Source organism: Rutidosis leptorrhynchoides, chromosome 6 (assembly GCF_046630445.1).
Source record: "Rutidosis leptorrhynchoides isolate AG116_Rl617_1_P2 chromosome 6, CSIRO_AGI_Rlap_v1, whole genome shotgun sequence".
Lineage (NCBI taxonomy): Eukaryota > Viridiplantae > Streptophyta > Magnoliopsida > Asterales > Asteraceae > Rutidosis > Rutidosis leptorrhynchoides.
The window spans coordinates 421,612,950-421,638,597 of record NC_092338.1 but is presented as its reverse complement, the minus strand read 5'-3'; the positions used below and the strand labels follow the sequence as shown (position 1 = coordinate 421,638,597).

Here is a 25,648-nt window from a genome sequence, read left to right as displayed (position 1 = left end):
GTCCGTATTGTCATGCCTAATGCATTAAACAATTTGGAATTTCAAACCGTTGTCGGTTTTAGGGTTTGTCCTCGTACTAGTGACCCTAGGCTTGTCAAAATTACTTATAATTCAAGTTGGCTAATTAAGCCGGAAGAATGCATCCCTTCGCAAGTTGAGCTTTTTAATTTAAGTTCGGGGTGTTGGAGGACTTTGTCTAAGAACGTGCCCCGTAAAACAATCAAACCGACATGGAACCAAGTCGGTATAGATAAGTTTATTTATTGGGTTGCCACTGATAGGACTTGTGTGGGTCAAACGATACATACGAAGAGTTTGATATTGTCTTTTGATATTACAACTGAAGAGTTTGCAGAGATAGAGCTTCCGAATAATTTGGCGTACGTATATAACGGTTTCTTGCATTTATTTAAATTACAAACATCTCTTGTTGTGCTTGAAACCAAGTATACCGAAACACAAGAAGAGTATTGTGTATGGAGGATGGAGCATGGGGTTCCAAACTCGTTTACTAAGCTATTCCTTATTAAGTCACCACTTGAATCATTGCAAATAGAAAAGGTGCATGACTTTAGGAAAACTGGTGAACCTATTATTGAAATGTTCTTTGATTACAATTATGTACAAAATGCAATTTTTGTTTATGAACCCGAGTCAGAAGAAATTAATGATACTGGGATTGCTGGCGCTGGGTATGAATGCTTAGCGAAATCATACATCGAAACATTGCTATTGCTTGATCAATAGTAGAGTGGAGGATCAAGATATTGGTAACATTTCAAAGTTTAAAAATGATCATTGTTATAAAATGCATTGTACAATACATGTATCTTAATTATTATAGCAAGTTGTTGATGCTTTTATTATCCAAAAGCAACATTTACAGCTGTTGAGAGCCCTCCCTGATTGACACCATAGCTATGAATCATACTACTAAAAGTTGCCATATGGCGAGTCATACGGGTTCAGGCCTGGTTGACCCAAACTAATAAACCTTATTTACTCTTTTAACAACCATCTGATCTCACCCATATCAACCTATTTGGAATCGTTATTACTTACAGAGATTCAGATTCTTAAAGCTGACCATTTTTACCCATCCTTACCCATACCAGTTACTTCTTATCTACAATATCAAATTGCAATAAATAACATCACATTTGAGTCTCTGATAATCTTTGTCTTTACTTCTAATTGATGCTATCGAGTGGACTGTTGCAATAGTGATTATGTGCTTCATTGAGTGTCTATGTTTATGATGAAGAATTATGTTAAAAATTGTGAGTACGACGATTTATTATCTAAATCTAAATAAACAACGTTTTAAAAGCCTAAATAGTTACAACAAAACTTGCAGTTCACATTTCTGTGGCACCAAGTCATTAGTCACCTCATGTATAAAAGCCTAAATAGTTACGCATCTTTGTTAAAAGTTATAACTGATACTTCGTACTTGTAATCTAGTAACAAGTAACAAAATTGAAGCCCAAACTACCCAACTTAATGAAGCCCAAACTACCCAACATAATGTAGCCCAAGCCTCTCATCATAATGAAGCCCACCTTAATGCACCCCAAGCTATCCCCTCTCCTACCCAACTACCCACCCCACATGAGCCCACCACTCTACCCAATTACCCTCCGACTGATCCAAGACATATTACTCCACCTATTTTTAACAATCAACCCAAAATCCATAAGATAACCCAATTCCCACCCCCTCACCCTTCACGCCTTCATTCTGACCCCATTCCACCCACTGCAAATGCTCTAGACGTGAACCCTATCTCTCACCAAACACTCAAAGATGAAACAATCCTTCCAACCAAACCTACTACAGAGAATCAAAGCTCAACCTTACCTCCACGTTTGGACCAAAAAATAAAACCCACAAAAGCTCTGAGACACTCCAGTGCAAGATATAAACCTACAACTTCTCGAATTCTCCACTTCAAACACCTTGCAAGAGTCACCCCCAAACAGAAAAAACAGGCTGCAGTTTCTTCATCTTTTAAAACCAAGAAGAGAGCTTCAAAAGATTCACAGACTTCCTCAAGCAGCATAGGACTAAAAGAATTTGGAGATAAAATTGGAGTTCACTGGGAGGAACCACCCCAGTAAATTATGCATCAATTCCAACCTCGTAAAGTCCATATCTTTATGAAGATTCTCTGAATGAATATTCGTGGTTTTCGTGGGAAAGATAAAGGTGAATCTAAGATAGGCTGGTTCCGAAGAATTCGCTTAAAAGAGTCCCCTGATATCGTTCTGATTCAAGAATCCAAGTGTGGCATAGTAGACGACAAGTGGATTGAAACAATCTGGGGATCCTCTAATTTCAAGTTCGTTCAAAAACCTAAAGTTGGTAAATCGGGCGGCATGCTAATGATTTGGGATCCTGATGTGTTCTTGGTCGAAGAGGCTGTTGAGCAGCAAAATATCCTAGCAATCAAAGGCAAGTGGATTGGAAGGAACAATGTCACGGTAGTAGTTAATTTATATGGTCCACACAAAGAAGGCGACAAAAAACAGATGTGGGAAATCCTTGAGAAGCTGATTAACTCGTCGAATGTTGAATGGGTGCGCGGCGGTGATTTTAACGAGGTTAGAAGCGAAGAAGAAAGACAAAATTGCTTATTTAATGAGCGATGGGCAAAGATGTTCAACTCCTTCATTAATGATAACAACCTGATCGAGATTCCTCTACTTGGTAAAAGGTTCACGCGTATTTGTGACAATGGGAAAAAATTCAGCAAGCTAGATCGATTCTTGGTAAATGATAAATTTTTACAAACTTGGGGCGAAGTGTCTGCGACAGCCCTAGATTGTAACACATCTGACCATTGTCCAATCATCATTCGAAACGGATCGGAGGACTTTGGTCCAAAACCCTTCAAGTTTTTCGATATTTGGTTGGAATCGGAAGAAGCTGAAAAAGTCATAACCGAAGCTTGGAGTAAAGAAGTATTCGGACTTAGAGCAGATTGTAACTTCAGGGACAAGCTCAAGAATGTAAAGGATGCATTAAAGTCCTGGAGCAAGTTTAAATACGGGACGATTGACAAAGAAATTGAATCTCTGAAAATGCAAACCGTGGCCTTAGAAGAAAAGGCAGACAGTGGTCTGTTAACAGAAGCTGAGAGGGAACAATGGCTTCATTGTAGGGTCGGTTGGCTGAAGAGGGAAAAGGAGAAAAGCGAGATGTTAAAACAAAAAGATAGGTCGAAGTAGATAACGGATGGTGATGATAAAACTGCTTTTTTCCATGCTGCTGTTCGTAGAAAACTCATTTGCACTAACATCAGAGGCCTACACATCGAGGGTATTTGGGATGAGAAACCTGGAAACATCAAAAATGAAATTTTCAAGTTCTACAGCAAAATGTATGAGCAAGATAAACACTCGCAACCGGATTTCAACTCCTTGTCTTCGCTGAGCTTTAATTCCATCAGCCCCGACGAAGCATCCATGTTAGAATCCGAGTTTTCAGAATATGAGATTTGGCAAGCTATCAAAGAATGTGATCCTTCGAGCGCCCCAGGTCCCGACGGTTTTAACTTGAACTTCTATAAAAAGTTTTTTGGGCTAATCAAGGAAGATTTGAAAAAGGCACTACACTGGTTTTGGGAAAAGGAAACCATCTCAAAAGGTTGTAATGCAAGTTTTTTAACATTGATTCCGAAGAAAAAAGTTCCAATGGGTTTAGGGGACTATCGACCAATAAGCCTTATTGGGAGCTTCTATAAGATAATAGCGAAGATCTTGTCAAAAAGACTACAAAAGGTGATCCATCAGCTCATTGGCATGGAGCAAAGTGCCTTCTTGAAAGAAGGTACATCTTAGACGGTGTCCTAATTGCAAACGAGCTAATTGATTAGGTAAAACGCAACAAAAAGAAATGTGCAATCTTCAAAGCCGATTTTCAAAAAGCTTTTGACAGCACCAATTGGAGTTTTTTTATTCAATATTCTCGAAAGAATGGGTTTCGGTCAAAAATGGAGAAGGTGGATTAAAGCGTGCTTAGAATCGGCTTCGGTCTCGGTTTTAGTTAACGGGTCTCCCACCGAAGAATTCTCCCTTCATCGAGGGATTCGACAAGGAGACCCCTTATCCCCCTATCTTTTCATTATAGTGGCGGAAGGATTGAATGCATTCATCAACCGATCCCTTCAAGCGAATCTCATTAAAGGAATTGAAATCGGGAAAGATAAAGTCGAAATCACTCACCCTCAATATGCCGACGACACAATCATATTCAGTGAATGGAACAAAAGAAACTTGAGGAATGTGTTTAAGGCCCTAAAATGTTTCGAAATTTTCTCGGGGCTAAAGGTGAACTTCTCAAAGAGCAATATCTATGGTCTAGGAGTCCAAAAGCATTTAGTAGACCAAATTGCAATCTCTCTTGGTTGTCAAGTGGGAAACTTTCCATTTTCTTACCTCGGACTTCCGATTGGAAAAAAGATGAGTAGCTCGAAAGAATGGGAACCCTTCATAGAAAAGTTTAACTCAAGGTTAGCGGATTGGAAAGCGAAATCGATTTCATTCGGGGGTCGTTTAACCCTAATTAAATCGGTCCTTAGTAGCCTACCTTTATATGCCTTCTCCCTATTCCGTGCTCCATCAAACGTCATCAACACGCTCGAAGGTATGCGCCGTAATTTTTTTTGGGGCGGGTCGGGTGATTATTCTAAAATAGCATGGGTAAAATGGGAAAAGATTCTTCTTCCTTATGAAGAGGGGGGGTTTAAACATCGGGTCTCTAAAAGCTAAAAACGTGGCATTATTGGGGAAATGGTGGTGGCGTTTTCACAATGAAAAGAACGCTCTTTGGGTCAAAATAATAACAAGCATATATGGGCGGGATGGGGGGTTGGGCAACAATACCATCTCCAATGATTCGGGAATGGGAAAAATCTGGAAAAACATCAGTGGTGTTGGTCCCTATATAGATTCATTAGGTATTAGCTTCACTAATTCTTTTGTGAGGAAAACTTGCAAGGGTGACAATACTAGGTTTTGGTTGGATACATGGCTGAACAATCTCAATCTTAGTGAAAAGTTAGGTAGACTTTTTCGACTAGAACAAGACAAAGAGGCTCTGGTAATGAACAGGTTCTCAAAAGACAGCAACTCAAGCAAATTCACATGGAATTGGACACGTAATCCCACGGGTAGAACCAATGACGAACTCACTGATCTCACGGCCTTATTACACGCTTTCAACTTCCAAAACGGGTCTTCAGACTCTTGGGCCTGGGCGCTGCAATCAAATGGATTCTTCACAACTCAAGTCCTCTCCTCTCTAGTTGATTCCAAGCTCCTGTACAGTTCTACTCCACAAAAAGCTACTGATCGATTATCCTTTCTTCCACAAAAGCTCGGCATTTTCATTTGGAGGGTAAAGCAACATAGACTCCCGGTTAGAGTGGAGTTAGACAAACGAGGAATTGATTTGGATTCGGTACGTTGTCCGGTGTGCAATGACGGTCTAGAAACTGTCGAACATGTTTTCGTCCATTGCTCCTTCGCTAAAGAATTGTGGTCCCGGGTATTTCAATGGTGGAATGCAGGTAGGTCGATGTATGCAAACTTGGATGAGATGTTCCAAGGCATCCATGGTTCTGTCCACTCATCTCAAGCTTCATCCCTTTGGAAAGCGATCGAATGGGTGTGCGCCTACTCAATTTGGCAAAAACCGAAACTCCATAATGTTCCAAAAGAAAAAACCAAATAGCGTCATGTCCCTTAACGAAATTCAAATCAATGCTTTCGAATGAATCTCAAAGCGATCAAGGAAGCTAAATCTTGTTTGGAACCAATGGCTTCTCAACCCTATTAGCTTCGATGATCATGGCTAATGGTCCAAATTTAGTCCTTTGTTCTCGATAGTCACTGTTGTAATTATCATGTTATAGTCTCAAGTTGTGAGGCAAGCATGATCTTGCATGCTTCTGTTGTAATCTTCTTAATTTTAATAAATAGTTTGGTGCCTTTCAAAAAAAAAAAATAAAAAAAAAAAAAAAAATCTAGCAGTATAAATATATGAAGGTATAATTAATAAGACCACACCCAATGGTTAGTCTTTTTTCAAGTCTTTTTTATTTTATATAAAGACACAATAAGTACAATGGAGTCTTTCTATGTCATTTTTATGAAAAAAATTGATCTAGTCCTTTTGAGAAAGTAAAAAGACGCACTGCAAAAAATTGAGTGGGGCCATTTTTTGGTATCTTATTTAATTTGTCCATATATCTAACTTTATATATTATATATTTAAATAAATAATATGGCATGCAAATAGCTTTTTTTATCGAATGGTAAAAATAATACATATCCTGATTACAATTGTCTATATATAGATATAGTCCCTCAATTCTCATTCACACTTCTCATAGTCTATTTTTATTTCTTTACTCAATTCAGATAATTTTAGTCTCTTTCTATTTTAGTCTCTGTTTTGGTCTCTTTTTAGTTATTCACAATTTATATTACCTTAAATGGATCATAACGAAAATTATGATAACGTCTCAGATTCAAGTGAAGATTCTAATATTGAAGATATCAATGCACTAAATACTTGTTTCAGTCCAAATAATACGCTTAATATCATACGGGTGTTGGCACAAGATGTGCCCGAACCCTCACGACCAAGAGCAACTAGAAGGTTTATACCTCGAGACCGTGTAGGCGCTGGCCAACGTTTGTGGCAAGACTACTTTGCCGACACACTAACTTTTCCAGAAGATTACTTTCGTAGGCGATTTCGAATGAGAAAGTCATTATTTATTAGTATTTTTCAAGGTATATTATCTTTCTCTCAACTACCCTTACCCGAATACTTAAGTTTTTTTCATCAAAAGCCAGATGCTACTGGTTTTCTAGGTTTTAATATTTTTCAAAAGTGCACGTCCGCCATTCGCCAATTAGCATACGGTTGTGCCGCTGATGCATTTGATGAATACTTACACATGGGTCAACAAACTCAATATGATTGCTTGGAAAACTTTTGTAAATGTGTATTCATTTATACTCAACCGAGTATTTAAGAAAACCAACACTACAAGATGTCCAACGTCTACATGCTAAACATCAAGAATTACATGGTTTTCCGAGGATGCTTGGAAGCATCGATTGTATGCATTGGCCCTGGAAAAATTGTCCGGTAGCATGGAAAGGTCAATACACGCGCGGTGATTAAGGGCGTCCCACAATCATGCTTGAAGCGGTGGCTTCATATGATTTGTGGATATGGCATGCTTACTTTGGACCAGTTTGTTCAAACAACGACATCAATGTTCTTAATCAATCCGATTTGTTCAGTGACTTACTACATGATAGAGCACCCGAAGTCAGGTATCACGTGAATGGAGTTGAATTTAAAAAAGGATATTACCTTACAGACGGAATTTATCCAGAATGGGCGACACTTGTTAAGTCGTTTAAATGTCCGATTGAACCAAAGTCTAGAAGGTGCGTCTAATCCGAACCTTACCGGGTTTGAACATTTATTCCGAAATGACACCATTCGTCGTCCAGAAGGTCGTCATTCGGCTCGAAAGAGCCAACGAAGTTCGGGTTCGTCGGATGCTTCGTCCGGACGGTTCAGTGAGGATTCCATCAACAAAATTGTTGAATCCACTATAATTCAACAAAAGAGTATTGAAACAATTGTAGAGGAGTCGAAGAAACATACCGAGCTCGCAAAGAAACGCACTGAGATGGCGAATAAACGAGTGGAGCAAGAAATGCGCCTTAATGCGTTTAAGTTTCTCGCAACACCAATACCGGACAACATACCACTCGAAAAACGGGAATTGCTCTTGAACGCGAGGGAGGAACTTAAAATGGAATATGCTCCACAATTCCAACTACGACCGTCACAACCCGATAACTAGTAGTTTACTTTGTATTGTTAAATAATTTATAGGGTGTACTGTTTTAATTTTATGTAATGTTTTTAATATTAATTAATGTAATATTTTTAATTTTATATTGATGTAATGTTTTTAATTCTAATTGATATAATGTTTATATTTTTTTTAAAGTTATTTTTAATAAATAATGATGGGTCCCAGTTTTTCTGAAAAAGTATGTAATGGTTGGTAGCATTCAGTCTTTTTCAGTCCTTTTAAAGAAGTGCTGAGGTGGCGCTGAGGTGGCAGTCAGTCTTTTTAAAGAAGGATATCATGGTTGGGAGTGGTCTAAATGATCAACTGTAACAGTTTAGCCTTTACTAATTGAATGTAGAGCATTTATATATGAAAAGTATAAATTAATGCATAATAAACAGCATAACGAACAGCATTTATATGTTTCACATTTCAGCATAAGAAACATTTATATAAGGAACAGCATAAGAAATACTAGTAACATATGTTTTCACATTTCAGACTATATAAACAATATTAAAAAAACACTGCAATAAGATTCAAACGTAGACAAACAGATCACGGATGATCTAAAAAGTTGTGGAAAATACTAGCACAGTTGAAACAACCTAAGAGACTGGCAACTATAGGTTGCTGATCAACGGCTAAAAAACAAACCCGAGTCTTCGACATGTATTACAGTCACAAACTTGTGAACTGAATAATCAATCAAACCCAAAAGTCCTCCAAAATGTTAGAAATAAGGGTTGTGAATTGATAATTCCGGATTGATTCTTGAATCGTGAAACACTTTTCTAATTAAGTATTTCGACCCTACTTGCCTCGGGTTACACGAAATCTTAATTGGGATAAGACAAGAACGCAATTTGATTCTAGGCAAGAAGAGATCAAAATATAGTATTAGTGAGAATGTGAATGTTTTTGTGTGTTATCTTGAAAACAAAATCACATTCCTATATTTATAGGAAGTGAAAAGGTGCTAGAGAAAGGACGCGACCTTTCAATCAAAAGATGTAATCTTTCAACGAAAAGACACAACTTTTCGTTCACACCTAATGGAAAATAGTGGACAATTTCCATATTAGTATCAAGTTAACTCTTACGGGCGTGTACTCCACACTCTCCTAACCCGTTATTAAGTATAACTTGATTACCCTTGTTTTCAAGTAAATCCCAATTAACTAAAATGCTTGTTGATAACACTAAAATCGCCAACACAAAATGAAGTTAGCCGGTTGGTGGCTTCGAGCCACATTGCCATATTTTGATGTACCATACTTCTTGAACACTGAAACATGTTTTCCTGTGCCCGATTTCTGGTGTAGACAGACCATCATCTTCGCGCATTCCCTGAAAAAATAGCAAATTGTCCAATAAATAAATATAATCATTTCAATAAAAACCAAGTTGCAACATATATACTAGAGTTGTACAATACACAACATACAAGTGAGCAATAAAGATTTTAAATCAAAACAACTTTCACAAATCACCAAAAATGGGAACAATAATTTTTCAGAATGTATTTATAAAACCAAGTTAAAATTAGAGTAAACTATATATATAGGACTATAAAGGTATAATCTTTTTATGTTAAACTGGAACAGAACTTACAATAAGTCATTATCGGAATAGTTTGAATGAAGTTGACTTTTCTTGGTCCACTGTTTTGATCTGTTAAGAGTACAACCAGCAGTGTAAACAGCAGCTGCTGCTAGTAGTGAAGGTGGGAACTTGAGCATTTCGTATTCCACTAGGCACATATCAACCAAGTAAAACGATAGTAGCTCCAACTATATTCAAAACAAGAACATTGATCAGAAAATAAAATATATATATATATATATATATATATATATATATATATATATATATATATATATATATATATATATATATATATACAACAACAACAACAAAACCCAATACCGCATGAGTGGTGTATGGAAGAGGTGATATGTAGACAATCCTTCCCCTATCCGAAAATAAAGACAAGTCAGTTCTTCACCCAGAGTGTAACACTCTAAAGAGTAGAGAAAGTCATCCCTCTCTTTATTCGACGGATAAAGAGATTGCTTCCGAGAGGACATCCGACATTTAAGTAGGAAAAGTTTTTTTAAAGAAAAAAAATAAAAAACTAAAATAAAAATAATAATAGACGCCATGAAAATGGTAGAATCAAATTTCCATGGGTTTTAAATCCTGCCTGGAATTTAATTTAGGCTCTAAAAGTCAGTCAAGTCGCCAATAAATCGACGATTGATGTCGACTCAATAGAGCCGTAGAATCAATGGGGAAGTAACCAATCGGGGGGAAGCGGGGAAAGCAAAAAAAAAAAAAAATTCGTTTTTTTGGAATTTTTTTTTTCCGGCATCAAGATCACACGAAAATATGAACATTTAGAAGAGACACTTCGTGATGAATGTTATTATTTAGGCGGGAAAACGATCGACAAAAGTAACATTCAAGATAATATTGTTCGTGAAGAATATGAACGTTTTTTTCTTCTTCATGTTTTGTGAAGTAAAATTTAGCCCGATTTAGAGTTTAGAGTTTAGGGTTTAGGGTTTAGGGTTTGGTGTTTTGGGTTTATTCCATAAACCCAAAACACCAAACCCTAATCCCTAAACCCTAAACCCTAAACTCTAAACCGTTCGTGTTAAAAACTCAATCTAAATCCTAAATCTAAACCCTAAATCTAAATCCTAAACCCTAAATTTCTAAATCCTAATATCTAAACCCTATAAACCCTAATATCTAAACCCTAATATCTAAACCCCAATAGCTAAAACCTCAACATACGCTCGAAAAACACGATAATTGTTATATATTACTTCTTCGAGCGTTTTCCCGCCAAAATAAAAACATTTATCACAAAGTGTCTCTACTAAATGTTCATATTTTCATCCCATCTATAATGTTCGTGAACAAAGTTTTTTCAAAAAACGAAGAAAAATTTTTTTTGCTTCCCCCGCTTCCCCCCGATTGGTTACTTCCCTCTTGATCCTACCACTATATTATATATATATATATATATATATATATATATATATATATATATATATATATATATATATATATATATATATATATAAATAAAATAAAAGAATACGGAAAATAACAAAAAATTCGTATTAGACCTCTTTGTTGGATTCTGCGACTTTAAGGAACCTCTTGACAAACACATGTTGGGAAATTACGGTCTCACTAATTCCCACCACCCAGCCCAACAATAATAGTAAAGAAATAAAAACAATACATAACACAAGATTTAACGTGAAAACTCCAAAACAGGAGAAAAACCACCGGCCCCCAAAGAGAGAAATACACTATATCACAAATTGTTACAATGATATAGACGACTCTCTTAAGCCAACTACACTCTCCAAAATATTTAACTAATACAACTCTCAAACAAGGGTAAGAAAGAAAGAAATAATCAAATACTTAAAGTGTATTGATTGGTGCAAATTGGAATGAAGACTTAGCCCTCCTTTTATAACCAAGTCACTTACCTCCAACTTTCTCCTCCCACCTATGTGGGATAACATCCTTCACAAAGTAACCATGTCAATTTTTCTATCAAAAAATAAAACCAACAAATCTCCACCTTTTTGATAGAAAAAGATAATCATACTTTAACATTATAAGGATAACCGATATAGATGCTTCCTCGACGACAACTTCAAAATCCTCATCTTCATGCCGATGACATTATCTCCCAAGAGACAAAACTTGCATCTTTACCGAATATTGTCTAAACCGACAATCATTGTCATCACAGACAATCATAACTCTTAACAAGAATTATCATACTCCACCGTTAAGAGTATATCACTTAGAATATCACATTCCAAGCATTTCACCTCGGCACATGTTGTTGAACAACCAGCTGAAACTTTATGGTGCAACTTCCCTGTTTGGCTTTCCCAAAAGTCTCATCAGCTACAACATCAGTTTTCACCACATAACCTGCATCAACGCCAAACCAATGCCCATGTGTAATTGTGGAACCGCTAACGAACATCCCTTTCCACGGTGGCACAGACACACCATGAGGATGGTGTGACTTCAGAGGAATTCGTCACTCTCCGTAACAACGGAGATATCATTAGCGCCTTTAGAGCCATTTACCGAATTAGCTCCACCTGGACAATTAACCCTTACATGCTGATAAGGCTAAAAAGGAACATATATTTCATAGCAAAATCCCCCAAGAAAGACAAGATTTTAGTTGCAATTGTTCCATTTTCAAGTGATATTCGTTTATATTAAATAAGTGCGAAGACAAAAGGCGAAAACGACGAATTAAAGACACAAAGGTCCAAAAAGCTCAAATATACAAGATACAAATAAAAAGGTTCAAATTATTGATGAAGAACGTCTAAAAATGACAAGAGTACAAGTTGCGGAACGCAAAGTACACGATATAAAATAGTACGAAAGGACGTCCGAAAATCCGGAACCGGGACCCGAGCCAAGAAGAAACGCCCGACGCAATGGACCAAAAATATCTAGTCTACTATGCACATAAATATAATATAATATATAAATAATTATTAAAATTATTTATATTTTATATATATTTAATAAATATGTCGACGAACAAGAAGACAAAAGATATGTGAGCTGTCCAGCGTGGCCATGCGAGTCGCATGGCAAATAGGCATAAACCCATGCGAGTCGCATGGCAGTAAAAATCTGGCCAAATGCCTATAAAAAGGCAGTTTATGCACGAACTCAAACACATCTTTTTCTTTTCCTTCTCTGTAAACATATAACATAAATAAATAATTATAATTTTAATTATAATTTTAATAATTATGATTTAGTTTAGTATTGTAACAAATGATTTACGGGTTTTAAGTCAAGACTCTGCCCGTGTAATACTACGATATTAATACCCACTGTAAGTTATGTCTTTCCTTTTTAATTTAATGTCTCGTAGCTAAGTTATTATTATGCTTATTTAAAACGAAGTAATCATGATGTTGGGCTAATTACTAAAATTGGGTAATTGGGCTTTGTACCATAATTAAGGTTTGGGCAAAAGACCGACACTTGTGGAAATTGGACTATTGACTATTAATAGATGGGGGGTATTGTCTAATTGAGTGACAACTCATTGGAGTCTGTCGAACCTATCTTCAAATTAATTATCCTAATAATTAATAATGATTATGGTTGTCCTATTTAGTGACGTTCATATGGAATCTATTATAATCATTTAATTAATTATTCGGGTTGGGTAATTGATTATTCAAACTGATCAAGTGGGTAAATTAATATTCATATCTAATCAAAACAGGGGTAGATTACATACAGTGATAACTGGTGTAATTGTTGACAGAAGTGATAACTGCGTCACAGTTTAAATCCTTAATTAGTTGGAATATTTGACTTCGGGTATAAGGGTAATTTGACGAGGACACTCGCACTTTATATTTATGACCGATGGACTATTATGGACAAAAACCAGATAGACGTATCAAATAAACCAGGACAAAGGACAATTAACCCATGGTAATAAATTAAAATCAACACGTCAAACATCATGATTACGGAAGTTTAAATAAGCATAATTCTTTTATTATATTTCTCATCGTATCTTTATTTACTGTCATTTTATTCTATCGCAATTTTATTTATTGTTATTTTATTTATCGTCATTTATTTATTTTACGCACTTTAATTATTGTCATTTATCTTTACGCTTAAAAATATAAAATCGACAAACCGGTCATTAAACGGTAAAAACCCCCTTTTATAATAATATTACTACTTATATAATTATATATATTTTGTATAAATATAGTTGTTAAAAATATAGTAAGTATCACCAGCTCCCTGTGGAACGAACCGGACTTACTAAAAACTACACTACTCTACGATTAGGTACACTGCCTATAGTGTTGTAGCAAGGTTTAGGTATATCCCATCCGTAAATTAATAAAACTTGTGTCATATTTTGTAGTATTTTGTATTAAAAATAATACTATTTCGTACCCTCACGTTACCACACCAAGTTTTTGGCGCCGCTGCCGGGGAGCACTAAAACGCTATATTTTTAATTTATATTTGCAAAAAAAAAAAAAAAAAAAAAAAAAAAAAAAACGTAAAAAAAAAAACGTAAAAAAAAAAAAATTATAAAAAAATATATTTTTAAGATTTTGTCTATAAAAAAAAAAAAAATTTTTTTTTTTAGTTTTATTACCTTTAGATTTTTAGACTATATTCGCAACTTTTAGTATTAAGTTTAGTTTTGCCATAGTTATTTTTACTTCTAGAATTTTTAGTTTTGCCGTAAAATCCCTTAAGTGCTTTTTCTTTAGACTAAGATTTAGGTGCCTTAAAATTTTGCGACGCCATTTTTCGTGCTATTTTCTTATTTCGTATTTTTCGACGCCTTTTACCTATGTATCAATTACAATTCCAATTAGTGATCTCCATTAGCTTTAATTTTAAGATAGTGATCGTTATAAGGTTGGATTAACCGCGTGTTTACAAACCACTCTTCATCTTTTTCATTTTTCGACACTTTTCGACGAACTCTTTTTCTCTCTTATTTCTCGCTATTCTAGTTTTAGGACTTAGAATTTTTTCTACTTCTTATCTAAATTTCTTAAAATTACGAAAATTTATTTTAAGTGGTTAAATTGATAGACATCAAAATTTTCTGGTTCGTAGTAATAGTTGGATTTGTACGTGGACCGGGTTATTGGAGCCAAACAGTACTCAATTATATTGAGACCAAACGAATCCTGCCCCTCTGCTGCATCTTTTGGCTATTCGAAATGTGGGCAAAATCAGAAAAGTCTATTAATTGGATAACTTATTATAATTTTTCTTTCCTTTTTAAAAAACTAATAGGATATTCAGTGAATGCACCGAGCAAAACGTTCACCACCTTTCATACGTTCACCACCTGTAACTCGATCAAGACATCTAGCAAATATTGTCGCCGTTGATTTTTCTTTAGAATCGTCATCTAGTCGAACAAGAACTCCAACTCAAATTTCCGATAATCCATCTTTTGAACCCGACTTCACAATTAAGAACCCGGAGCATATTCAAGGACAATTCCAAGATCCTGAACCACTAATTATTCCTCCTGAACCACAAACCGTTAAATCAGAGTCCTCTAGTGATTCGTATTCAACAAATTCAATTATGGAAGTAACGGAACCTCTAAGTATGGAAGATCGAATGAGAGCCACACGCACGGGCCAAGGTCACGCCATTATTAAGTCAGAAGTTAATGCGCCAGATTATGAAATCAAAGGACAAATTCTACACATGGTAACTAACCAATGCCAATTCAGTGGTGCACCGAATGAAGATCCTAACGAACACCTTCGTACGTTTAAAAGAATTTGTACACTATTCAAAATCCGAGAAGTGGAAGATGAGCAGATCTATCTCATGTTGTTTCCCTGGACTTTAAAGGGAGAAGCCAAAGATTGGTTAGAATCGTTACCTGAAGGGGCGATTGACACATGGGATGTTTTAGTTGAAAAATTTCTTAAACAATTCTTTCCGGCATCTAAAGCCGTGAGACTTCAAGGAGAAATTGTTACGTTCGCGCAAAAGCCAAATGAAACATTATATGAGGCGTGGACAAGATTCGGAAGGATGTTGAGAGGATGTCCTCAACACGGTTTAGACACTTACCAAATAGTACAAATATTCTACCAAGGTGTCAACGTTGCTACACGAAAAGACATCGACATAACAGCTGGTGGTTCCATCATGAAGAAAACCGCAACTGAAGCTTACAAAATTATTGATAATACAGCCTCCCACTCGCATGAGTGGCACCAAGAAAAAGATATTTTTCGTTCATCTAAAGTGGCTAGAGCCGATTCTAGCCATGACTTTGATTCCGTTTCCGCAAAAATAGATGCTTTCGAAAGACGAATGGAAAAGATGAATAAAGATATTCACGCAATACGAATCAGTTGTGAGCAATGCGGTGGACCACACTTATTAAAAGATTGTCACATTGAACCAACGATGGAACAACGAGAGAATTTTTCCTATATGAACCAAAGGCCGGGAAATAATTATCAAAATAATTATCAACCGCCAAGGCTAAACTTAAATCGAAATCAAAACATTCTTTACAATCCAAAAGGACCCGAAAATAACTGGTATAACCAACAAGGTCCGAATAACGAACCGACTCAAAACAACACTTTCAATCAACAAAGACCTGGCTTGTATAAACCACCACAACAAACCGAAGAGAAAAAGTCAAATCTGGAAGAAGTGGTATTTAAGCTAGTTGAATCTCAAACACAATTTATTGAAACTCAAACCCAAACGAACGAGAGGTTTGATCAGTCATTAAGAACTCAACAAGCTTCCATTTTGAATCTAGAAAAACACGTAGGTACTCTTGCTAGCATGATGAGTGAGAGGGAACAAGGAAAGCTACCGAGTAATACTGAAGTAAATCCTCGGAATGAGAATGTTAATATGGTTTCAACGAATTCTGAAAAACCAGCACCAGAAGATGGGAAGGTTTTAGATGAGAGTAACAATGAAGAAGTTACACCACCACCACCCGAGTATGTAAAGCCAATGGTGGCACCATACAAACCACCCATCCCGTTTCCAAGAAAAGGAGTTGAGTATGAGCAAGTGATAGGTAATAAAGATTGTTATACCTCTGGAAAGAAGAAGAAGAAAAAGAATAAGAAAGTACAAGAAACAAAAGCCGTAGAAGTAAACCCGGTGAATACAGTTCCACCAAAACCTCCACCTAGGGTAGGTGATCCGGGTGAATTTATTGTTCCTTGTCTACTTAGTGATTGTGTCATGTATGATGCACTAGCAGATTTAGGTGCAAGTGTGAGTGTTATGCCTCTTTCCTTATATAAGAGATTAGGTGTAGGTAAGTTAAGTCCAACGGATATGAGTGTTCGACTCTTTGATCAAACCATTAAGCACCCAGTTGGAATTGCTGACAACCTACCCATTCAAGTAGGTAATTTAACCTTTCTAGTCGAATTCATTGTCATTGACATAGAAGAGGACCCAAACATTCCTCTAATTTTAGGTCGACCATTCTTTGCGTCCACTGGGGCGTTATTTGATGTAGGAAATGGAAGAATGACACTTAGTAGTGGTAACAAATCGATCACCTTTATGATTCGAAAGTCTAAATCTCCACCAACCAAAACCATTGAACCAGCAAAAACGATTGGTAACAACCATGTTGTTTTACCAACTCCAACGGTAGTGCTTAATAATAATGAAATGCCTAAGTGTGGGGAAAATGAAGTAACACCTAATGATGACATGATAACAAAGAACCCCGTTGTTGATACGAAATTAAATGATCTCGTTATTAATAGTTCAATGAAGAAACTTATTAAACGGATTCGCGATGCTAGAACCAAGGGGAACTTTAAGTTATGTAACCGGTTAGTATCCAATCTATCACCTAAAGAAAAGGAGAAACTAGTTGAAATTGTGGATATTACACAGGAATCCGACCAATGGCTTAAAGAAAAAGTCACGGATATGCAAGTTGATTATGGACCAAGAGAAATTAACGATGAAGTTAATCACAATTTTGACACCACGGCTACCTAAGTGTGGGGAGATTCAAATGTTCTAAAAAGAAAATGCTATCTAGAGTTAGTTGTTCTGTTCTCGTGTAGTTCCGAGAATGGAACCCGATTGGTCTTTTCCGCTAGCAGACACTAAAGAACTAGTTTTCTCCCTCCATTCTGAATTTTTGTTTTGTAGGTTTTTTTATGAAATTAATATGCATTTTAATTTAAGTTTTTAAAAACAAAATTTACTTTAATTCATTAAGTTTAAAAAATGATTTCTAAAATTCGTCGTGAGTTAAAGACTAGGTCGTTGAGCCGAAATTGCTTTACCCGAGGGCGGGGCGACAAATTTTGTTATCATTTAATTTTATTGATCTAAAGTATGCAAAAAAAAAAAAAAAAAAAAAAAAAATATTATTATATTAATTTTTGAACGTAAGGGTTATATACCAAACTTCAAAAATATGTATATATGTTTGTATTTTATGTTATGTACACAACAGGGTAAAACAGCGCACTTTCAAAGACTGTCATTAAGTTCAGAAAAAGGTACTAATTTTGACGACAAGAAACAAAATATCAAATGTGAAATAACAACAATATGTTTGCAAACTCGGTATTTTTAATCATTTTTATACACTAATCACCCTCATGAATTTAAATTTTTACTGATTTCTTGCAAATGAGGGCATTGCAAGATCTCAAGTGTGGGGAAGGGTTATAAATTCTTTCGGGTTTGCACTTGGTTTATTTGCCAAATTTTGTGAAAATTTGAAAAATTTTCAATTAAATGAAGTCAAAATTATGTTTATACATATTTATGAACGGTGAAAACTAGGTGTTAATACCGAAATTATCGTTACCTCGGAAAGGGCATAAATTGAGAAACAACCTAAAACGCTTGAATTCATTTAAAATGGAATAAAGGAGAATAAAAAGGCAAAGAAAGAAACTAAGTGTGGGGAGAATGTACCAAGTTATTCAATTAAAAACTATCTATCACATGTTTCTGTAAAGTTATTGCAGGTGTTTTTGTTTTGGATTAAATTAACTGTTTTACCCGATTTATTAAAGAAAGATGGATCTACACGATGAATCAATTCCATCATTAAAAGGAAGTAAAGTCTTCCGAAAAAGACACGCGCTTCTTGATTTAGGTCATGAAGTTGTCGTCCAGACCAGCTGTAGGTTGACGAAAAATCTAGAAAAGTCATCACTAAAATCAGCAGGAAATCCACGGACCTCAGCATCAAACAGGGTCGCCATGTGGTCAGATTTATCCTAACCATGAGAAGGATTTATCTCGTACAATGGGGAGGCACCGTGCAAATTAGCTGGATAAGACTAATGAATCAGATTCCCAGAAAGGATAATCTCCTTAAAGATTAAAAATCAGCTTTTAAGCCTGATATTACTCAATCCTTGAGATTGACCTTAAAGATTGAGAATTCAAACTCATGGAATTCGATGATATCTAAACTCGAGCTTGAACGAGAAAATATTTTGATCAAAATTAAAACCGATTTGTTTTCTGAAAATCCATTTTCAATGCGTTCATTACCATTGAACGTAAAATCCTGGGAATTCAACAGAATTCATTAGGTCACCTGAACCAAATCGGGTGTCAACCGTAAGAACGGTGGTTGCATAGCATGGTCGGAGACAGGACCTTGTGCCAGACCGAAAAATCATAGGATGATCTTTACTATTGCTCCTACCAAGGATAGTACTAGCATCCGACACGTAATTAGACCATGAACAGATGCATGTCATTAGACATTGCCTTAACAGTTTCTTGTTCATCGCTTTCCTTTACAACCGGACGGTAGTTTACCGAAAGGTAATATACGGAACAAGTAAACTGGATGTGTGCTTTCCGATACCGGGATAGCAGTGGATTACACGAACCTAAATGTTTTTAGCCAAAATATTGATCCACAAATATATTTTGCAACACCGATGGTGGGTCAAATCAGAAAACTTGTCTAGGGTAAAATCTAGCTTGAATTTTTAAAAGATCAAATGTTTTCATAAAGATCCAATTTCCTAAAGGATCTACATTTTTATAGTCATGTGGGACTGTAAACCGCCTTTTAAATGTGCACTTTGCTTTGGAAACCGAAAGTAAATCGGCTATTTGATTGCAAGTGTCGTTGACCTAAACCCAAGGCAACTGTGGATGACACACCCACCTTTAACCATGGTTCTATTGTTAATATCATTGTTTATACCGCTCTATCAAAATCACTGATGTACAAAGTGTGAAGAATAAAGAAGTGATTCGTGTGATGTATTATATTATTTCAAGACTGTATTGCTTGAGGACAAGCAACGCTCAAGTGTGGGGATATTGATAAGGCTAAAAAGGAACATATATTTCATAGCAAAATCCCCCAAGAAAGACAAGATTTTAGTTGCAATTGTTCCATTTTCAAGTGATATTCGTTTATATTAAATAAGTGCGAAGACAAAAGGCGAAAACGACGAATTAAAGACACAAAGGTCCAAAAAGCTCAAATATACAAGATACAAATAAAAAGGTTCAAATTATTGATGAAAAACGTCTAAAAATGACAAGAGTACAAGTTGCGGAACGCAAAGTACACGATATAAAATAGTACGAAAGGACGTCCGAAAATCCGGAACCGGGACCCGAGCCAAGAAGAAACGCCCGACGCAATGGACCAAAAATATCTAGTCTACTATGCACATAAATATAATATAATATATAAATAATTATTAAAATTATTTATATTTTATATATATTTAATAAATATGTCGACGAACAAGAAGACAAAAGATATGTGAGCTGTCCAGCGTGGCCATGCGAGTCGCATGGCAAATAGGCATAAACCCATGCGAGTCGCATGGCAGTAAAAATCTGGCCAAATGCCTATAAAAAGGCAGTTTATGCACGAACTCAAACACATCTTTTTCTTTTCCTTCTCTGTAAACATATAACATAAATAAATAATTATAATTTTAATTATAATTTTAATAATTATGATTTAGTTTAGTATTGTAACAAATGATTTACGGGTTTTAAGTCAAGACTCTGCCCGTGTAATACTACGATATTAATACCCACTGTAAGTTATGTCTTTCCTTTTTAATTTAATGTCTCGTAGCTAAGTTATTATTATGCTTATTTAAAACAAAGTAATCATGATGTTGGGCTAATTACTAAAATTGGGTAATTGGGCTTTGTACCATAATTAAGGTTTGGGCAAAAGACCGACACTTGTGGAAATTGGACTATTGACTATTAATAGATGGGGGGTATTGTCTAATTGAGTGACAAATCATTGGAGTCTGTCGAACCTATCTTCAAATTAATTATCCTAATAATTAATAATGATTATGGTTGTCCTATTTAGTGACGTTCATATGGAATCTATTATAATCATTTAATTAATTATTTGGGTTGGGTAATTGATTATTCAAACTGATCAAGTGGGTAAATTAATATTCATATCTAATCAAAACAGGGGTAGATTACATACAGTGATAACTGGTGTAATTGTTGACAGAAGTGATAACTGCGTCACAGTTTAAATCTTTAATTAGTTGGAATATTTGACTTCGGGTATAAGGGTAATTTGACGAGGACACTCGCACTTTATATTTATGACCGATGGACTATTATGGACAAAAACCAGATAGACGTATCAAATAAACCAGGACAAAGGACAATTAACCCATGGTAATAAATTAAAATTAACACGTCAAACATCATGATTACGGAAGTTTAAATAAGCATAATTCTTTTATTATATTTCTCATCGTATCTTTATTTACTGTCATTTTATTCTATCGCAATTTTATTTATTGTTATTTTATTTATCGTCATTTATTTATTTTACGCACTTTAATTATTGTCATTTATCTTTACGCTTAAAAATATAAAATTGACAAACCGGTCATTAAACGGTAAAAACCCCCCTTTTATAATAATATTACTACTTATATAATTATATATATTTTGTATAAATATAGTTGTTAAAAATATAGTAAGTATCACCAGCTCCCTGTGGAACGAACCGGACTTACTAAAAACTACACTACTCTACGATTAGGTACACTGCCTATAGTGTTGTAGCAAGGTTTAGGTATATCCCATCCGTAAATTAATAAAACTTGTGTCATATTTTGTAGTATTTTGTATTAAAAATAATACTATTTCGTACCCTCACGTTACCACATCACATGCCTAGTCTTCCCGCACCTCCAGCATACCAAATTCTTCCCAGAGTTTCTCTTTCGCCTATCCGAACACAACACTATCGTATCTCCTGATGTTGAGACCCCGTTACTTTCCAGTCTTTTCTCCTCGGATAGGAGCTTGCTAGTAACGTCTTCAAACTTCAGAGTTTTCTTCCCATACATCAAAATAGGTTTCATGTGTTCATAAGACGATGACAAAGATAATATCAACCTCAAAGCTTTATCTTCATCATCCACTTTAACTCCAATAGCTTCAAGTTCTGAAACAATACCATTCAAAATGCTCAGATGATCTGAAATCTTTGAACCCCCATCCATACGCAAAGTATGAAATTGTTCTTTAAGACACAACCGATTTGAGATGCCCTTGCCCTGGTACAACTGCTCTAGTTTAACCCAAAGCTCATTTGCCATTGATAACCTGTGCACATTTGCAAGCACGTTCTTTGCAAGACACAAATGAATCGCACTTGCTGCCCTCAAATCCATATCATCCCATTCTTCTTCATCGAACTTACTGCTAGAATCACTGCCGAAAACAAAGGTGGGTTTACCTTTCAATGCCTTGTGTAACCCGGACTGAATCAACACATCCTTGACTTGAACCTGCCATAAGCCAAAATTGATCCTCCCATCAAATTTCTCTACATCAAACCTCATTGGACTGAACTTCGACATCGTATCCGTATCCTTTAAACAACACCTTCTCTGATTTTGCTCACATTTCGACTGGCCGATAGATGTAGTGGAGTGGCGCACAGGATCCGTTAAATTGGAAAATCCAACACCCGGTCCACTACAAATTCTAGACACCACTTACTCCGAATCAGAAAAAATATTGTGTAACCAGATACCCTATACGATCAATATAACTCGTTTCTGATGTGGACGATCCACTCCCGTGGTAACCACAGAGCATAATCCGACTCCTATAACCGAGACACCGTCAACCTGACGCTCTGATACCAGTTGTTGGGAAATTACGATCTCACTAATTCCCACCACTCAGCCCAACAGTAATAGTAAAGAAATAAAAACAATACACAACACAAGATTTAACGTGGAAACTCCAAAACAGGAGAAAAACCACCGGCCCCCAAAGAGATAAATACACTATATCACAAATTGTTACAATGATATAGACGACTCTCTTAAGCCAACTACTCTCTCTAAAATATTTAACTAATATAACTCTCAAACAAGGGTAAGAAAGAAAGAAATAATCAAATACTTAAAGTGTATTGATTGGTGCAAATTGGAATGAAAACTTAGCCCTCCTTTTATAACCAAGTCACCTACCTCCAACTTTCTCCTCCCACCTATGTGGGATAACATCATTCACAAAGTAACCATATCAATTTTTCTATCAAAAAATAAAACCAACAATACATACTGAGTTGGAACTGAGAGATTGAACTGAAGTGTATTAACCATTTCCTTCTCCTGTTAACATCAAATTCCAATGAGAATAAAAGCCAACAATATTATTGTTTATCTAGTAATACCATAACCAGGACTTTGTCTCGTGTGTACGCTTTATCTGAAATGAGAATAAAGTCCTCAATAACAGGTACATAAACTTCTTCATATTTACATGCTAAAAGCATGGCTGTTACTCCAACAAGCTGAAGTTTCTTCTTGATACAGTTTGACGTTCCAAGTATCGGTCAATGAGGTTGACCGTTAGATACAAGGTCTCTTCCATCAGTTCAAATTTGTAATGAACCTGTTGCAGATTTCATTTAGTTAATTATTATGAGATCAGGAATTACTTTAAGTTTCCTTTATGGAATTAATATGATTAAGAAGCTTTAATTGGTGCTTAATTTATGTACCTCAATTAACCAGTCAACAAGAATGCTTCTCATCCTGTCAGTGATGTCATGTTGCTGTTGACCTGTTGTACCATGTACGTAGGCAAAACGTAGCTCAACATCTGCAGTATTGTTGCTAGTTTAGAACAATTGGTATCAGGGATTTAAATATGCACTCCATATCTTGACCAACCCATTTGACCCAATCCATTTTTGACTAACCCATTTGACCTCTTTACGAAGATTTATGCTTCAAAATACACTTGGGACAACCCATTTCCCCGGCACCATTTTTTTAATACCCATTCAAAAAACTGATTCTTGAGGTTTTATGTTTTAGAAGCACACCCATTTGACCCATTCCCTGCATAAGTCTTTTTAACTAAATCGTTCCAATGGGTTGAAATTACTACCTTCTTCAGATCAAACAACTAACACATTTCTTCTCAAATACTTTTTATAATTATACGATCTGCTAAATTATTCTAAGTAATGCTGTTTTATTGTTTCCCTTTTCTAAATTATTAATAAATGCAAACTTATTCATCTTAACCAAATTATCAACATAGAAATTGCCTCCTGTTTCCGGTAGTGCGCTTAAATCTCGTCAACATACTCAGCGACTGCAAGTGGATCATTTTTCTCAGCTTCATCAATGTCCAATGCTAGTTCATCATACACATCTTCATCCTACCATACATATTCGACACATTGTCCTTATATACTAAATCCCATGAGGGATTTGGTCGTTTTGGCCAAAATCCCAAAACAAAACGTCCTTATATACTAAATCCCATGAGGGATTTGGTCGTTTTGGCCAAAATTCCAAAACAAAACGACAACCCCTAAAAAAAACAAATTCCACCCCCCAAACTTTGAACAATTTGCAATTTCAACCCCCAAAAGAGGGGTGTAAACCGTCATTTCATCATTTTAATTAATAAACTCCACCCAAATTTTTAACGGAGCATATCTTCTCGCTCGGCGCGCGTTAAATTTTTCCGACACCACCATTCAACTCGAAATAATCTTAGGAACCCAACGCAACTAACTATATGCGAAACAAATGTCTTTCAAAAAACAAACTATTATGTATACTAGGTACTAACTCAGTGTATCCAAACACAACCGTAGCAAAACGTTTTTTACGTCAGCTATGATATGCAACCCGAAAGACCCCGCGGCATCGCGCGGGTCACTTTTGCTAGTTAGACTTATTAATCAACTTAATTAGAACACAAAATAAGTTCAGAACATAATCAAACTACCATTTTATCAATTTCCTCCAGCATACCAGTTACTTGTTTTCTACAATATTAAATTGCAATAATTTACATCACGTTTGAGTCTTTGATAATCCTTTTCTTTACTTCTAATTGATGCTATTGAGTGGACTGTTGCAATAGTGATTATGTGTGATGCCCCGTACAAAACCATCGTGTACGAATCATCAACAACAGGATCATTACAAGGTTAAGTACTATATGCGTTTTCAAAAAGAGTTTGCATTCATTAATAAAGTGATGTCTAAACCAACATTGAATGTTTTACAATCCAAAAGCATGCTTCACTAAGTAGAAGCAAATAATAAGTGTACAAAGTTATATTTAAAGAAAACTTATTTATATGTTCTTGAACTTTCAAGTTAACTTTTAGTTCAAGATTAATAAGATCAAGACTAACTTGTAGTATTTGACCATTTAAACTAATTGCATGAAATTAAAGTGCAAGAATGAAGAAGTAAACTAAGTAAACAAGAAATTTGTTCATGGTTTGTTCATACTTTTAAAGATTCAACCAAGGTTTGATCTTTAAGTAAAGTAAACTTTAAGTTTACTTCAAGAACTACAAGTATGAGTTTATCAACACATGAACATTAATCTTTTAAAAATAACAAGTGTAGAACATAACTAGAAAGTTAGTTCTTGTATGTTCTTGCAAATACAAGATTAATATGAAGAATCTAACTAGAAAGTTGATTCTTGTAACATGTAAGTAAGTAACAACAATTTACAAAGACAAGTAGTTAAACAATAATCAAGAACAAGTAACAAACAACAAAGAACAACAAATGATGATGATGATCATGTAGCTTTAAGCTACGGTTTTGGTGAAGAACAAGAGAAGAAAAAAAGAAGTTCTTGTTACTTACAAGT

At 35.5% G+C, this 25,648-nt stretch overlaps 3 protein-coding genes across 3 annotated transcripts; 2 read left to right on the top strand and 1 right to left on the bottom strand.

Moving 5' to 3' along the window:
• The first annotated feature begins 2,174 nt into the window (after window positions 1–2,174).
• On the top strand, window positions 2,175–3,230 carry LOC139855165 (uncharacterized). Its single transcript, XM_071844410.1, has one exon. It carries the CDS (start codon window positions 2,175–2,177, stop codon window positions 3,228–3,230), a length of 1,056 nt encoding a protein of 351 aa, XP_071700511.1.
• A 1,876-nt stretch (window positions 3,231–5,106) lies between these two features.
• On the top strand, window positions 5,107–5,736 carry LOC139855164 (uncharacterized). The gene has a single exon (XM_071844409.1). It carries the CDS (start codon window positions 5,107–5,109, stop codon window positions 5,734–5,736), a length of 630 nt encoding a protein of 209 aa, XP_071700510.1.
• Window positions 5,737–9,093: 3,357 nt separating this feature from the next.
• On the bottom strand, window positions 9,094–24,784 carry LOC139855163 (cyclin-B2-1-like). Its single transcript, XM_071844408.1, is given in 10 exon segments — window positions 9,094–9,241; window positions 9,506–9,684; window positions 11,032–11,078; window positions 23,070–23,121; window positions 23,184–23,317; window positions 23,320–23,404; window positions 23,514–23,582; window positions 23,585–23,614; window positions 24,069–24,182; window positions 24,761–24,784. Coding segments are annotated over 10 exon segments (882 nt in total).
• Between the last annotated feature and the right edge of the window lie 864 nt (window positions 24,785–25,648).

Bases quoted from the DNA above. Each gene is read 5' to 3' on its own strand.
- LOC139855165 (XM_071844410.1), top strand. From the start codon at position 2,175: ATGAATATTCGTGGTTTTCGTGGGAAAGATAAAGGTGAATCTAAGATA.
- LOC139855164 (XM_071844409.1), top strand. From the start codon at position 5,107: ATGAACAGGTTCTCAAAAGACAGCAACTCAAGCAAATTCACATGGAAT.